The following is a 13,931-nucleotide window of genomic DNA, read 5'->3' on the forward strand; positions in this document are numbered from 1 at the left end:
ACCACTGGAGGCCTCTTTGCCGGCACCCCAGAGTGGCTTGGGTGACATCTCCTGATCCAGCCAACTTGGCGAAGAAGGCAGACAGGCCAGATCAGGGCCTCAGACCCAAAAGAATGAAACAGGACGCAGGGAAAGGAGGAGGTAGGAGAGGAGGCTCTGCCAAGAGGGGAGGAACGGGACCCCTCAGACTGCTGGCCCCTGGGGACCCCCACCCGCACCAGCCCGCCCTGCCACTGAGGAGCGTGTCAGCTGTGATGCGCTGTCACAGACCGCCAGCCCCACGTCACTCAGGTTACCTTGTTTCTCTGGGCCCCAGTTAGCAGACTCCCCGGAAGTAGGTCCCCAGGCCTCTCCTGTCCAGAGTTGGAAGCAGGGCTGTTTTTATAATGGTTCCGACTCTTAGATCTGCAGCAAAATGACAGGAGCAGGTGAGAAGGGGTCCAGGGCAGGCCAGCAAGGCTGAGCTGCTCTCTGCTGGAGGATGTTCTACTGCAAAGCGTGGGCAGGAGTCAGGTTGGCCCCGGGGGCCACAGGGAAAAGCCTTGTCCTCTATTTCACCACCTCGATCTATTAATACCAGAAAAGCAGGCGCTCCTGGGGTTCATAGTACATTTACTAGAAGTGGCCCCAAACCCTGCAGAAAAGGCTCGGTCTCTGTAGCCTGACATCCGGGAAGGACTTAAATTAGAGCAGTTGGGTTGGTGAGTTCCAGTAGGGCAAAGGCACCAGACTTCAGGGCACCAGGACAGGTGCCAGCACAAAAGGCTCTTCCCTGCTGGTCGTATCTCAGGGGATCGCCCATTCTCAGGGCACAGGAGTGGGTAGAGGACAGGCACCCCAGCCCGAGGCAGGACCCAATCATGAGAACTTTTGTGAGGCCACATCTGTTCTGAGGCCAACATAGAATTCAGGCCCTATTTTAGGATGGATCTCAAGTAACCTCACAGATCTGGGGACTCACGCGGGTTTGGGGAGCTGTGTCTCGGAATTAAGACTCCCTCCCTCCAAGTGTCCATGTTAACAGCTGGCCTGGGCCATCCTGGGCTCCCCCAACATCCCTGAGGCCAGAACAAAAGCAGATGGGCTTCCGAAGATGAGGAGCCAGCACCAGAGGACATAAGGTTTGCCTAAGATAGTCTGAGTTTGGCAGAATCGTGTTGAACTGGTCTCTCCTTTCCCACTTACTGGTACTGGATCTCACTACTCTGGTCTTCACGATGATGTTCACTGAGGCACTTTTGATCTCGATAATCTTCATGCCAGATGTAAGGACTCCCTTGCCTTGGCACTGCACCCTCAGAGAAAACAAAATAAAGACAGGTCACTTCCTACTCCTGAAAGTTCAGAAGAATAGTAGCAATCTGTAAAGCAGAGTTACTGGAGCACAGCAGGTATAAAAACATTCAGTCATCCCTCTGTATCCACGGGGGAATTGGTTTCAGGACCCGGGGAAGTTCAAGTCCCTTATATACAATGGTGTAGTGTTGGCACATAACCTGTGCACATCCTCCATTTACTTTAAATCATCTCTAGGTAACTTATAATGCCTAATATCATGTAAATGCTGTGTAAATAGTTGTAAATTCAGTGTAGATACTATATAAATAGTTTCCTGCAGCAGTAAATTCAGTTTTTAGGAATTTCCTGGAATTTTTTTTTCTTCGAATATTTTCAATCCGCCGTTGGTTGAATTGGCAGATGCAGAACCCATGCATGGACACAAAAGGCTGGCTGCATTTGCCAAATTGACTAAAAATGATGAGTGAAAGCTAACAGTGGACGTCTGTAAGCTGCTTCTCAGTCCCCTCTAAATAAATTAGCACAGCTGTATACAATTGTACAACAGTAGGGGCCCTGTGTGTGTTTTCCACGTGGAAACAGCTTTCTCTTTGCTGGCAGGTCAGAAGTGCCATTAGCACATACTCATGATAGCCTCACTACTGGTATGAAGTATACATTCCTTTCTGTGCGTATCTGCCACCTTCAGGGTGAATGATGGTTAGACTCATTACGGCCCAGTCCCACTCTTGGTGACTTCACTGTTAAGAACTGACTTCACTGTCACTTTATCAGAGGCTATCATCTCGGCTATAATGAAGAGGAGAAGAAAAACGTGGATGAAGTGCAAACCATCCATAATACTAGTAACGTAATGACAGTTTCAGTACCGTCAACCACATGTACAAAGAAAAATGACTGCTTTCTACCTCCATCTCTTCTCCTCAAGACATCTAGCCACAGTGGCCCCATCCGGCTGAGAAAGAAGTGGGTGGGGGCGGGGCTCTAGCTTCGGCAGAGCAGGAGACCCAGGGTGAGGCTGTGAGCACGGCCCTGTCGGCCTCTGGTCTGTCAGCCCGACTGCACTGTCCTAAAGGCTGCTTGGAGATGACTCCATACCTCTTTCTTCCTGCAGCTGCTGCGGGTGTCCAAGGTAGTAATAACTTCCATAGGCGTATTCTTCCCTTAGGGCTGGGGAATGATAGCTCTGATACAGATCCTCCATGCCTGGCCTAGAGAACCACCAAGAAGGCCCGTCACTCAAGGATAAGTGTGGTAGAGAGAGAGACCAGTGGGGGACTTGACAAACCAGACGACTTCAGAGGACAGACTTGTGACCCCATCTAGAATCTGCTCTAAAGCCACAGTTCCTTCTAGATCCTATAACCAGAAAATCCAGAATCAGAGTAGAACTAGGACCTTTGTGTCAGCACAAGCCTGGGATTTTTATTGCAAAACCATAGCCAAGTATCTCATTCTCCTTCTCCGTGACCCCTCTTCGTCCTCAAATACATACATCCAACAGCACAAGGTATTTTCTGAGAAAACACTGTCCTGATACCATCTTAGGAAACCTCTTCCCGAGATGACTGTGTAAGTACCCAATAGGCCACTGTAATTCCCATGCATATTACAGACGGAAATGAGATGAAAAAGTCAAGTTCAAATTTATACTGTATGGCACAGGGAGCTATATTCACTATCTTGTAGTAACCTAGAATGAAAAAGAATATGAAAATGAATCTATGTATGTATATGAATGACTGAAACATTATGTTATACACCAGAAACTGACACAACATTGTAAAATGACTGTACTCCAATAAAAAAGAACGCAAATTTTAAAAATGTTTAAAAAGTCAAGTTGGGCCATCTTAAATCTGATTGCTTTTATCACCTCTGTTCTTAAAATAACCTCCTTCCAGAATTCAACAATACAAAAAGGGACAAAACGAAAAGGGTCATGTTGTTAATATTTTTATCAATTAGTAATTCTTTAGTATTCCCTAGGGGCAGAATTCTTTACCATAGTTGTCATAACTTCAACCCTAACTCTGGAGGCAGGAATGATCACCCCTGTCTATCAAAGTAGAAGACAGACAGCTTGAACAGTTCATAAAATATTAAGTCCAGGAGCAGGAACTCTAGATTCTCCTAGAATGGCCTCACTGAGACCTCTTCATTCTGAATTTGGAGTATAGAAGCTTCTATTTGCTTTCTCTGAGGTTTTTGTTGTTTTGTTTGTTTTTTAAGTTTCTATTCTTTCATTTAATGCATATTTTTTCTGTGTGCTGATTACACTATAGGTACTGTTCTGGACACTAGGGCTCTTCTGGGTGCTAACCCTGGGTCAGAGTCACCCAAAGATGCTAAGGAACCTTTTACTGGGACTCATGAGAAAAACTTTTCCGTAGTCTACAAATATTGCCTTTTGTGATCCCACAGTAAGAGGGTCTCATCCGCTATCTTGAATTGCATCATTCTTTCTACCCACTCCCCTGCCCCCAACACCCAATCACACTGTGATGCGTCTTTAAGAAGCTCCCCTAGTGGATAAAGAGGAGAAAAATACTGTATTTTTGGTCACCAAAATCCAATTTGGGAGAAGAAAGGGTTTAGCTAAGTCAGTGTAGTAGGACGGAGATGGAAAAAAGAAAAAAAAAGAGGAGAGGTAAAAGGAGAAGGAAAAGAACAATCTGCTCACAGGCATTTAGGAGAGTCGGGTCAGTTCCGAGCTCTGAGCCCATACCTTGGGTACAACTGACTGGGATAACCACCTTCATAATAGGTAACCCTGGACACAGGCTGACGCCACTCCCCAGGCCTGGGCACGTAACGCGGCTGCTGGTGGTCTGCCCTGGGGTCCTGCTGTGGCTGGGGGCTCCTGCCCACATCTTGCCTTTGATGGAACTTCTCTCCATTGTGCCAAGAGTGAGGAGCAGGCGGATAATATCCATCTCTCCTAAGCCCTCGGTCTGGATCCTTTGATGGTGCTGGCGGCCTCCCCCATGGCTGAGGCGGCCACTGGGGAACCCAAGGTTCCATCCCTGACCCTCTGAATTTCTCCCGTATTTTGAGTCAGTTGTGTAATTATTTTATCCTCCTGCAGACAAAACAAAAAGACAAAAATAAATGAATCATCATTTTTAGGTCCATGTCCGAATTTGATGGTTGATTAGGTTTTGTGGAAGAAGCACCTATGGTCCTCATAACCTTCTGTCTGAAACAAACCACACGGGCGCTGATGTAGAGATATCTGAAAAAATCCCAAGCAGATACTTGAAATAAATAACAGGCTAGATAATTACATGGATGCTGCTGTAAAAATTAAAAAGTATATTTGGAGCAACAATAGATGTGGGAGGCATGGGAGAGAGAGAACAGTAACAGATGAAAACAGTATCAGAATATTCCGATTAAATAAATGTTTGCTCATTTGTGCCACCACAAGTGTTTATTCAGCACGTACTACGGCGGCCCTTTGTTGTCATAGAAATAGAGTGGACCTTAGACAGAGCTAGACCACAGTTCAAATCCTAACTCTGCTGTTTAGCTGTCAGCTAATTAAATGTTTCAAGTCTTCATTTCCTTGCCCACAGAATGAGGACCGTAATGATTAGGTGCAGGTCACTGTCAAAGTTAGAGCTAACTTGCAGAAAGTGCCCAACACACCATCTGGCATATAGTAATTGTTCAACAAATAGTAATTAGTGTTATCAGAGAAAGCTTAGGGTAGTGTGAGGAGCTGAAGGCATTTTCTAAACAAAAAGAAGCTTAAAGTGACCTCAAGTCAGGGGAGGGTATAGCTCAGCAGTAGAATGCATGCTTAACATGCAGGAGGTCCTGGGTTCAATCCCCAGTACCTCCATTAAAATAAATAAATAAACCCAATTACCTCCACCACCCCCTCACAAAAAAAGATTTAAAATAATAATAATAATAGTAATAGTAATAATAATAATAAATGAATAAGTAATACTAATTACCTCCTCCAAAAAAAATTTTTTTTAAAAGGTGACCTCAAGAGACATCTCTTCTGAAATTTTAAATTAAAGTCTTAGAAGAACTAGGCCCTATAATCCAGCCATGCCCACCCCTTCCCCAGGGGAACCGATGAGACACAAGTTTGGGGTTGCTTCCGTGGCAAGCTAGAGAGCCATGTCTCAGTCATCTTCCTGGCCAGAGATCTTAAAACCTGGAAGTCTCCCCCAGCATTAAACTGATTTTCCCCACTTATTCTTCAAAAATGGGAAACAGCTCCAGAGAACAAGTTACCTTCCAAGCTTCTCTGCCCATATGGCAGAGCAGCACCTGCATCCAGCTGCCTCCAAAGAAAAAGCACATGTCAGACCTCACTCCTGTTCTCGGCTCTCTAGTGTTAGGAGAATGCAGAGCTCAGCCAGACCCCGTGTCTCTCCTCCCCTGAGAACCATTTTAGGTCGAAAGAGTCTGATCCACTTCAGTTAACTTGCTCCCACTCCTGAAACTCCCAGCCCAACATAAAAATGCATATCAGAACAAAAGGTCAAAGGTGTGTGTTGAAATCAAGACGTCACTCTGCTCGAAGGCCGTGGAGCCAGGGTCCACAGCAATGAGCTGAGAGCGGTAAGCAGAACATACCCGAAGAGCAAGGCGCAGAAGTGCCTTCCACCTCAGGAGCAGTCACGGCTCAGGACGACCTGCACCTTCCTTCCCGCATCAGCCCCCTTCCTGGAAAAAGCCAGGCACAATGAGACCCTTTTCCAGCAACTCCCAGCAAAGACCAAGTGCCCCAGACACAGTGAAAGGGTAGCTGGATCTTTCCTGAAGGCCCTTGGAACTTGATACCAATGGGACACAAGGAAGCTCAGCAAGAAGAAAGCCTCTTCCACCTTGTCCCCAGATACTGTCCCCAGACAGCCCTTCTCCCACTGCAAAGACAATGTTCAGTCTCTGCGCCAAAGTCAACTCCAGTTGATTTTTGTGGCGAAGATATAACTCCAGTAGGTTAGACCTCAGGTTACAATTAAGGAGCCCAGATGAAAAGCACTGAAGATTCTCCAAGTGAAGGCATTGCATCTGCTGTGACAAGTCACACTTACACGCTCACATACATGACCTTCCCTGGCCCCGGGAAGAGCACTCTTGCCTTTCCTAATCTGACGCCGCCGCAAGCACAGCGAAGAGAAAGACAGAAGCTCGCGCTCCCACAAACCTGCTCCGGCGCCTGGCTCCCCGCCTCCCCTCAGCGCCGCTCCAGGGCTGTCTGCTCCCCTCTGGGAGACTGTCAAAGTCCAGGTGCCACATCTACCGAGACCCACCTGGCCCTCAGACCCACAGCCTGTCAGCTACCTTTGCAACTGCCCGGCCCCCAGGGAGCTGATTCATGAGGGCAAAGTACGGCCCCGCTCCCTCCGTCGGACAGACCTGGCTTGGTGTGTTTGCTCAGAACCCTGTCCCAGGCTCCTGCTTCTGTTTGCTTGGTCGTGGGCTGAGCCAGGTTCACTCCCATACGAAAGCATCCAAAACCCCACAGCAAACAAGGAACAGAGACCCGAGGGAGAGGAAATCCAGCAAGCCCTGAGGCAGCCTGGCCTGCTGAGAAGAGCACCCCGTTCTGTACTATGTGACTCACGGCTGGGCCACAGGCTGGCCCTATTGCTTAATTCGTCCGAGTCTCAGCTTCTTCGCTGAAAGGAGAATAACAATACTTAGCTTATGAGGGTCACTATGAGGACTGCAGGTGGACCTCAGACATATCACTGGTTTGTCCAGACCACCACCATAGAGCAAATATTGCAATCGAGTGAGTCACACGAATTTGTTGGTTACTCAGTGCATACAAAAGTTACATTTAAAACAACCCAATTAAAAAATGGGCAGAAGAACTGAACAGACATTTTTCCAAAGAGGAGATACAGATGGCCAAGAGGCACATGAAAAGATGCTCAACATCACTAACCACCAGGGAAATGCAAATCACAACCACAATGAGATACCACCTCACACCTGCCAGAATAGCGATCATCAAAAAGAACAAATAACAAATGTTGGTGAGGACACGGAGAAGAGGGAACCCTCGTACACTGTTGATGGGAATGTAAATTGGTGCAGCGGCTGCGGAAAACAGTGTAGAGCTTTCTCACAAAAACTAAAAATAGAACTACCATAAGACCCAGCAATTCCAGTCCTGGGTATATAGCCAAAAAGAACAAAAACAAAACCCAAAACACTAATTCAAAAAGATACCTGCATCCCGATGTTCATAGTAGCACTATTTACAATTGCCAAGACAGACACCACCTAAGTGTCCATCAACAGATAAGTGGATAAAGAAGGTGTGGTGTGTACACACACACAAACACACACACACACAATGGAATACTGAGCCATAAAAAAGAGCAAATTTTGTCATTTGCAGCCATGTGGATGGACTTGGAGGGCATTACGCTAAGTGAAGTAAGTCAGAAAGGAAAGACAAATACTGTATGATATCACTTACATGTATGATATCATATGAAATCTAAACATATGTGGAATTTAAAAAAACCATAAATATAACATAATAGAAGAATATAACATAAAAGAAGCAGACCCACAGATATAGAGAACAAACTAGTGGTTACCAGTGGGGAGAGGGAAGAGGGGAGGGGAATTAAGGAGGTGGGGGAAAAAAGGTCGTTATGAGATTGTATGAAATCATGTGTGTGAAACTTTTGAAAATTGTTAAGCACTATAGAATTTAGAGTCCTTCATTGATAAATAAAAATTTTTAAAAAGTTACATTAACACTATACTGTAGTCTAAGTGTGCAATAGTATGTCTAAAAAAAAGTCTGTATCTTAATTTAAAAATACTTCATTGCTAAAAAAATGCCAAAATAATTATAATAGTAACATCCAATATCACTGATCACAGATCACCATAACACATAGTTTGAAATATTGCCAGAATTACCAAAATGTGACATAGAGACACGGAGTTTACAAGTGCTGTTGGAAGAACGGTGCCGATAGACTTGCTGGACGCAGGGTTGCCAGAAACCTTCAGTTTGTAAAAAACACAATAAAGTGAAGCGATATAAAACAAAATATGCCTTTAAATGTTGGTGAAGTGGCACATGGTTTATAATTATGTATGCTCTATAACTAAGTATTATCTTTTCCTTTCACAAGAGATGAGTTAATTCCCCTGGCTGAGGCAGGAGAGTACTCTCTGGTGGGTAGTCAGTGCCCGGCTTGTCTGGTTTGGGTTTTTCTCATTCGTGTTTCTCTCCATTGGGTTCTGGTTGTGTATCAGCTGAGTTAATTGGATGGGAGGCAAATTTAAGTGCCCAATATTGAACTGAAGGCACTGAAAAGTTTCTTCTATTACAACAAGAATATAATCTCTCTTGTTTGAAAAATACATTTCTTCAGGTAAACACAGAGAAGCACGTGTCTGCTTTTGAATTAACATTTTAAAATTCAGCAAATCAGCAACTACAGTTAATAATACTGTATTGTATAATTGAAATTTACTGAGCAAATAGAACTTAAGAGCTCTCACACAAAAAAGATAAATATATGATATGATGGTTGTGTTAATTAATTTGATTGTGGTAATCCTTTACAATGTAAACATATATCAATCATCATGTTGTTCACTTTAAATATATTACAATTTTATTTGTCAGTTATACCTCAATAAAGCTTAAAAATAAAAATTAAAAAGTGAATGGAAAATAAATTAATTAATTAATTAATTGATTAATTAAAATTCAGCAAATCATCACGCTGTACACCTGAAACTTGCATAATGTTATACATCAATTATATCTCAATACAGCTGGGTGGAAATATAAATAACACTCAGAATTTGCTCTAAAAAATCCTAAATGGTTTATTCTTTCTTTCAGCAAATACTGAGTCCTTACTATGTGTCAGGATATTACACGTAGATATGAAGGACACAGCCCTTTTCTTCAGAAAGCTTTGAGCAAATTAACCTCTCATGCTGTTCCCAGTCCAGGGAAGACCGCCACGGTTGGTCTCATGGTCAGATAGGTAAGGTACCTAGGCTATAAGATTTTGTCTCAGCCCTTCAACTGACTCCTAGAACCTGACAACTGCGTGTAGAATCCTCTGACTGTGGGTCACGGTTTCTTACCCGACGGGTGGGCCATGAGTCTGGCTCACTAATGGCTGCGCTGCCATGTTTAGTCCTCCTGGGAAGAGGTACTGGAGAGGGACACAGACACTGACAGCAGGAATCAGATATGGCTGATTAAGACACAGATTCAAATATCAAATTATATGTTCCAATAGCTCACAATAACGTGCATGAAAATCTGACATAACTCTTTCGGCTTATAACATGATGCTAGTCTTGCCCTACGACACCAGCTGTGTTACTGAAATGTTAACTTCAGAAGGGACCTTGCAGGTTATTTTAGCAACTTCACTTCACTGATGATAAAAACTAAGATTCAGAGAGATGAAGTAGTTTACCCAATACCACAAAGCTACCTAGAAGCTCATCAGGATTATACTGATGTGCCGGACCTGCCTGCCATAGGGCTACAGGAACTGATTATTAAATATTCAGGAATTATGGGAGCCAGTAGTCAAGCCATCGGTAATTTGCAATCCACTACGATGGGAGTATTTCCACCACAGAAACTGGCAAATGCTGCAAGGTCAGATTGTTTTTAGATGACCAGTTTACCAGCATTGTGATTACAACCCCAAACTCCTAGCCCCCATTCCAGTGTTCTTTCAACCACAGAATTATCTTTCTGTTGCTAGGCTTTATTGCACATCTCTGGTTTAAATATCTAGCCCAGTTATTCCAAATGCTCCTTTTGTGACATCCCAAAGCATCTCTAATTATCTCAAGAGTTATTATGAAACTCTTCAAACACTCACCAACCAAAATTAATTTTAATTAGCTTTAATTATTTTACATGGACACATGGCATACAACAGTTATATGGGTCATGGAATGAAATAGATTGTGTGGGATCTCCCCATTCCAAAAGGTTTGGGATTTATCAGTCCCTGCCTTCCCCAGCCCCACAAATCTACAGTTACTAAGTTTTTCAACCTGGCAGCTTAAGTCTTCCTGCTTTTTAACAAAATGCACTCATTTGGACAACACATTAGCGACCATCCCCAACAGGAGGGGGACTGAAATTAGTCTTGGCGTCCCAAGTCCTGGTTGCAGGGCCATGGTGGGTCCCATAGGCTCTCACTTGCTGGAATGGCTACAGTCTTCACATTATCCGTTCCCCAGCGTCCTGTCCTCTTGCCTGAGTCCTACTCTGCATTCCAACTGTCCACTAGAATCGGAGCCCTGGCCAGTTGCTAACAGTTGTGAACTTCCTCCCCCAGTCTCTGCCCTCCTTTCCAAATGTCAGAAAGAGGATCTTGCTTCAACCAGGAGTAGCTACCCTAGTGTGACGTCTAACAAAAGCATCATCACTGCTCACAATTCTGCTAATCTCTACCCACCAGATTAGCTCTGATAGATGTGAACACCCACTTAGATCCAGGACAGGCTTGCCATGAAGCCACGAGCACGATGATTCAATGACTGGCTACTCCTGCAAGGGACAGCCCAGCAGCTGAGACATCCCCCAGGCTTGATCCCATTCCTTAACTAAAAGTAAAAGCTTAGAAAACACACTGAGGGGCCGTCTGTCAATAGGTGAGCAGTAATTATTTGTCTAGGTGATGAGACTGTGGATGATTTTATTTTCCTTTTCTTACTCAACCATATTTTCTAACTTTTCTGCAATAAACATATTTTGAAAGACAAAATCAACTAACATTTTTTCAATATAGCTTTTAATCAATACTATATCCCACTGTGATGTCATATCCGTAACTAATTACGCACCCAAGTTGTTAAAATGGAGCAGAGACGATAGCTGGGACTCCAGTGAGGCACTTGGGGCTGCAGTACTGGCTGAGGGTGGACAACAAAAGAGAGTTATATGCCGATTCATATGGAGATATTGGAGAGACAGAAAAGGAATACAATTACTAAAGGTACTAATCTCAAAAGAAGCAGGTCACATGGGATCCAGAGGATAGAAGCCAAAGTCAAGCCTAGCTAAGAGGAAGGGATAAAGGGGGTGAAGATGAGCATCAATGGAGGCAAGTTTGTACAAAAAGAGACATAGCTTTTGGCTTTTGGCTCAAAGGAGTCCAAGGTGCAACTTTCTTCAGTTGTCCCGAATTCGGGTTCATCACACAGACACCAGCCACCTCCACCATGACAGCCCAGCAAGATCAAAGTCTTATACCTGGGGTGCATCCCTGGGGAAGTCAGTGCCACCTCTGTCCTGGCCCCCAAGATCGGCCCCCTGGGTCTGTCTCCAAAAAAGGTTGGTGATGACATCACCAAGGCAACTGGTGATTGGAAGGGTCTGAGGATTACAGTGAAACTGACCACTCAGAAGAGACAGGCCCAGACTGAGGTGGAACCTCTTGCCTCTGTCCTGATCATCAAAGCCCTCAAGGAACCACAAAGAGACAGAAAAAAGCAGAAACACATGAAGCACAGTGGACGCTTCACTTTTGATGAGATTGTCAGCATTGCCGGACAAGTGCGGTGCCCGTCCTTAGCTAGAGAACTCTCTGGAACCACTAAAGAGATCCCGGGGACTGGCCAGTCTGTGGGCTGCAATGTTGATGGCCACCACCCTCACAGCATCAAAGGTGACATCAACAGCGGTGTGGTGGAAAGCCCAGTGAATTAACTGCAAAGAAACTTATTTAACCAAGGGTTATTTGACAACCAAAAAAGGGGGGGGGGGGTGCTGGGTACTGAGACTTCTCTGGGGAGTAAACTGCTAGGGATCACGGTGAGCATTTGGTGAGAGACTGAAGAAGCATTATGAAGGTTTGGATTGGCCAGTGTGGAAAACGGGGGTGGGCTTTAACTGGGAACATGTCCTCAGAGGAACAGGTAGGCAGGAAGTGCAGCTGTTACTGGACACTTTCACAGATTTGAAGGTTCGTGGGAACAATAAGCATCTGTGCTTTGGTCCTTGCTGTACCCACAATGCCTAGCACAGTGCAGGATGTATGACAAGAGCTCAATAAAGTTTTATTTATAAGTGAATGGACCTCTTAAATTTACAGCAGCAACAGCCTATCTGCAGACTGTACCCAGTAGTTTTCACAGCCTGAGTACAGAATTAAACTTTGACAGGGAATTTCTAGAGAAAGTAAAAGAAATGTTGAGCCAATGAGTTAAGGGGACTGAGCAGAGAGCGGATAAAGGGATGCCATGTTGGACATAAATAAGATAAACACACACAAATTATCTGCATGCCTTGTTAAACTGAGGTGCCTAGAAATACTTAAGGGGCCCTCTCCAGTTGGACAGTGACAGAAAAACATTCAATCACAATTCAAAATAAAAAAACCTTAGTCACAGTGAGAATGACTGAATAATGTCTGCACCTGCATTTCCAGAAACATCTGATGCACTGAGGCGCTTTTTAGTCAGCCAGCATCTTGTAGCTCCGGCTCCAGGAAGGAGTCAGGGGGAAGGGTGAGTACAGAGCAGCCTCTTAACTCCAGCAAAGCCAGCGCCTGGAGCCAGCCTTGGAGATATGGAGCTGGCAGCCCCGGCCAGAGACTGGCCATCAAGGCTGGGACCCCTTCCCTCAGGTGAGCCAGATGGCAGGCAAGAGGCAGAGCAGCATGTGCCTGTCAGCAGTTCCAGTTATCAGGAAGGATGCGTGCCGGAAAACACGGTCCAAGGGCCAGAGACAATTAGCCTGGCACAGGCACCAGGAGCTACCCATGCCAATGCGGGGACGGTTGCTCTGACCACATTCCTGGAAGTGAAGGTTTGGACACTGTGTTGGTTTTCTATGGGACCAAGGAACCCTGCGTATGAGCCCTGATAGAAGGGCTCCTCTAAATGCCACACATGTGGCTGCCTGCAGACCTGCCCTACCTCCACCTACTTTTGCTGCCAGAACTAGAAAGTGAGCGTACCGTTTGAGAAGAAGAATGACTCCATTCTTCCTCATCAGCCCTGGGCTGGCAGCGGTGGCCCCACTTTCTCCTCCCTTCCCCCTCCCATTTTACTCCTGCTCCCTGAACCCGGATGAGTGGGGTGGCAGGTGGATAACCCCACATCCAGCTCCTTTAGGCAAAGGTGACTCACACACCTGCTAAATGAAAGAAAAAGCCATCACATGCTGGGAGTGTCCTCCAAGCCCCAAAGCCGAGGGGACGCAGGCAGAAGAAGGCTGCCTGCGTGTGACTCTCAGCTCCACCATCTGCAGGCTGTGTGGACTCGGGCAGGTTATTCCATGTCTCCTTTTCCTCATCTATAAGATGAGGATCATAACAGAACCTTCCCCAGACAGTTATTGTAAGAGTAAAATTAGATTAAACAAACCCGCAAAGTACCTGACATCCAGTAAACACTCGATAAATGTGAACTGCTGCAGTTTCCCTGAAGATGCTGTAAAGGGCCCAGGAAGCATTCTGCGTGAGTCATCGGCAAGGGATTAACTGAGGACCCACAACTGCTGTGAAACCCACAACTGCTCCTTTACCCTGAATGCAGGGTCCCCACTCAATCATGAGGTCAGGGGGAACTGAGAAACTAAGCCACACAACTCCATAGGGAAAAAGGATGCATTAAGGTACGAACATCAGAATTAG

The 13,931-nt window shown here is 45.2% G+C and overlaps 2 protein-coding genes across 3 annotated transcripts in view; one reads left to right on the forward strand and one right to left on the reverse strand.

Annotated features, from left to right (window-relative positions):
• The window catches only part of SEC16B (SEC16 homolog B, endoplasmic reticulum export factor), a 37,261-nt gene extending 30,619 nt beyond the window's left edge, over positions 1 to 6,642 (reverse strand). Inside the window, exons 1-6 of one of the 2 annotated variants that reach the window (XM_031435718.2) lie at positions 6,473 to 6,642; positions 5,899 to 5,988; positions 4,028 to 4,381; positions 2,398 to 2,510; positions 1,186 to 1,288; positions 297 to 405 (exon numbers count right to left, since the gene is read on the reverse strand). In XM_031435718.2, coding sequence (XP_031291578.2) covers positions 297 to 405; positions 1,186 to 1,288; positions 2,398 to 2,510; positions 4,028 to 4,323 — 621 coding nt within the window. In that variant the 5' untranslated portion in view covers positions 4,324 to 4,381; positions 5,899 to 5,988; positions 6,473 to 6,642. The remainder of the gene's footprint in view (positions 1 to 296; positions 406 to 1,185; positions 1,289 to 2,397; positions 2,511 to 4,027; positions 4,382 to 5,898; positions 5,989 to 6,472) is intronic. The other variant, XM_031435719.2, reaches the window with a different exon arrangement.
• A 4,711-nt stretch (positions 6,643 to 11,353) lies between these two features.
• Positions 11,354 to 12,001, forward strand: LOC105099999 (large ribosomal subunit protein uL11-like). Its single transcript, XM_064477648.1, is given in 2 exon segments — positions 11,354 to 11,502; positions 11,505 to 12,001. Coding segments are annotated over 2 exon segments (609 nt in total). The 5' UTR covers positions 11,354 to 11,390.
• The last annotated feature ends 1,930 nt before the right edge of the window (positions 12,002 to 13,931 follow it).

Source organism: Camelus dromedarius, chromosome 23 (genome assembly GCF_036321535.1).
Source record: "Camelus dromedarius isolate mCamDro1 chromosome 23, mCamDro1.pat, whole genome shotgun sequence".
NCBI classification, from domain to species: domain Eukaryota; kingdom Metazoa; phylum Chordata; class Mammalia; order Artiodactyla; family Camelidae; genus Camelus; species Camelus dromedarius.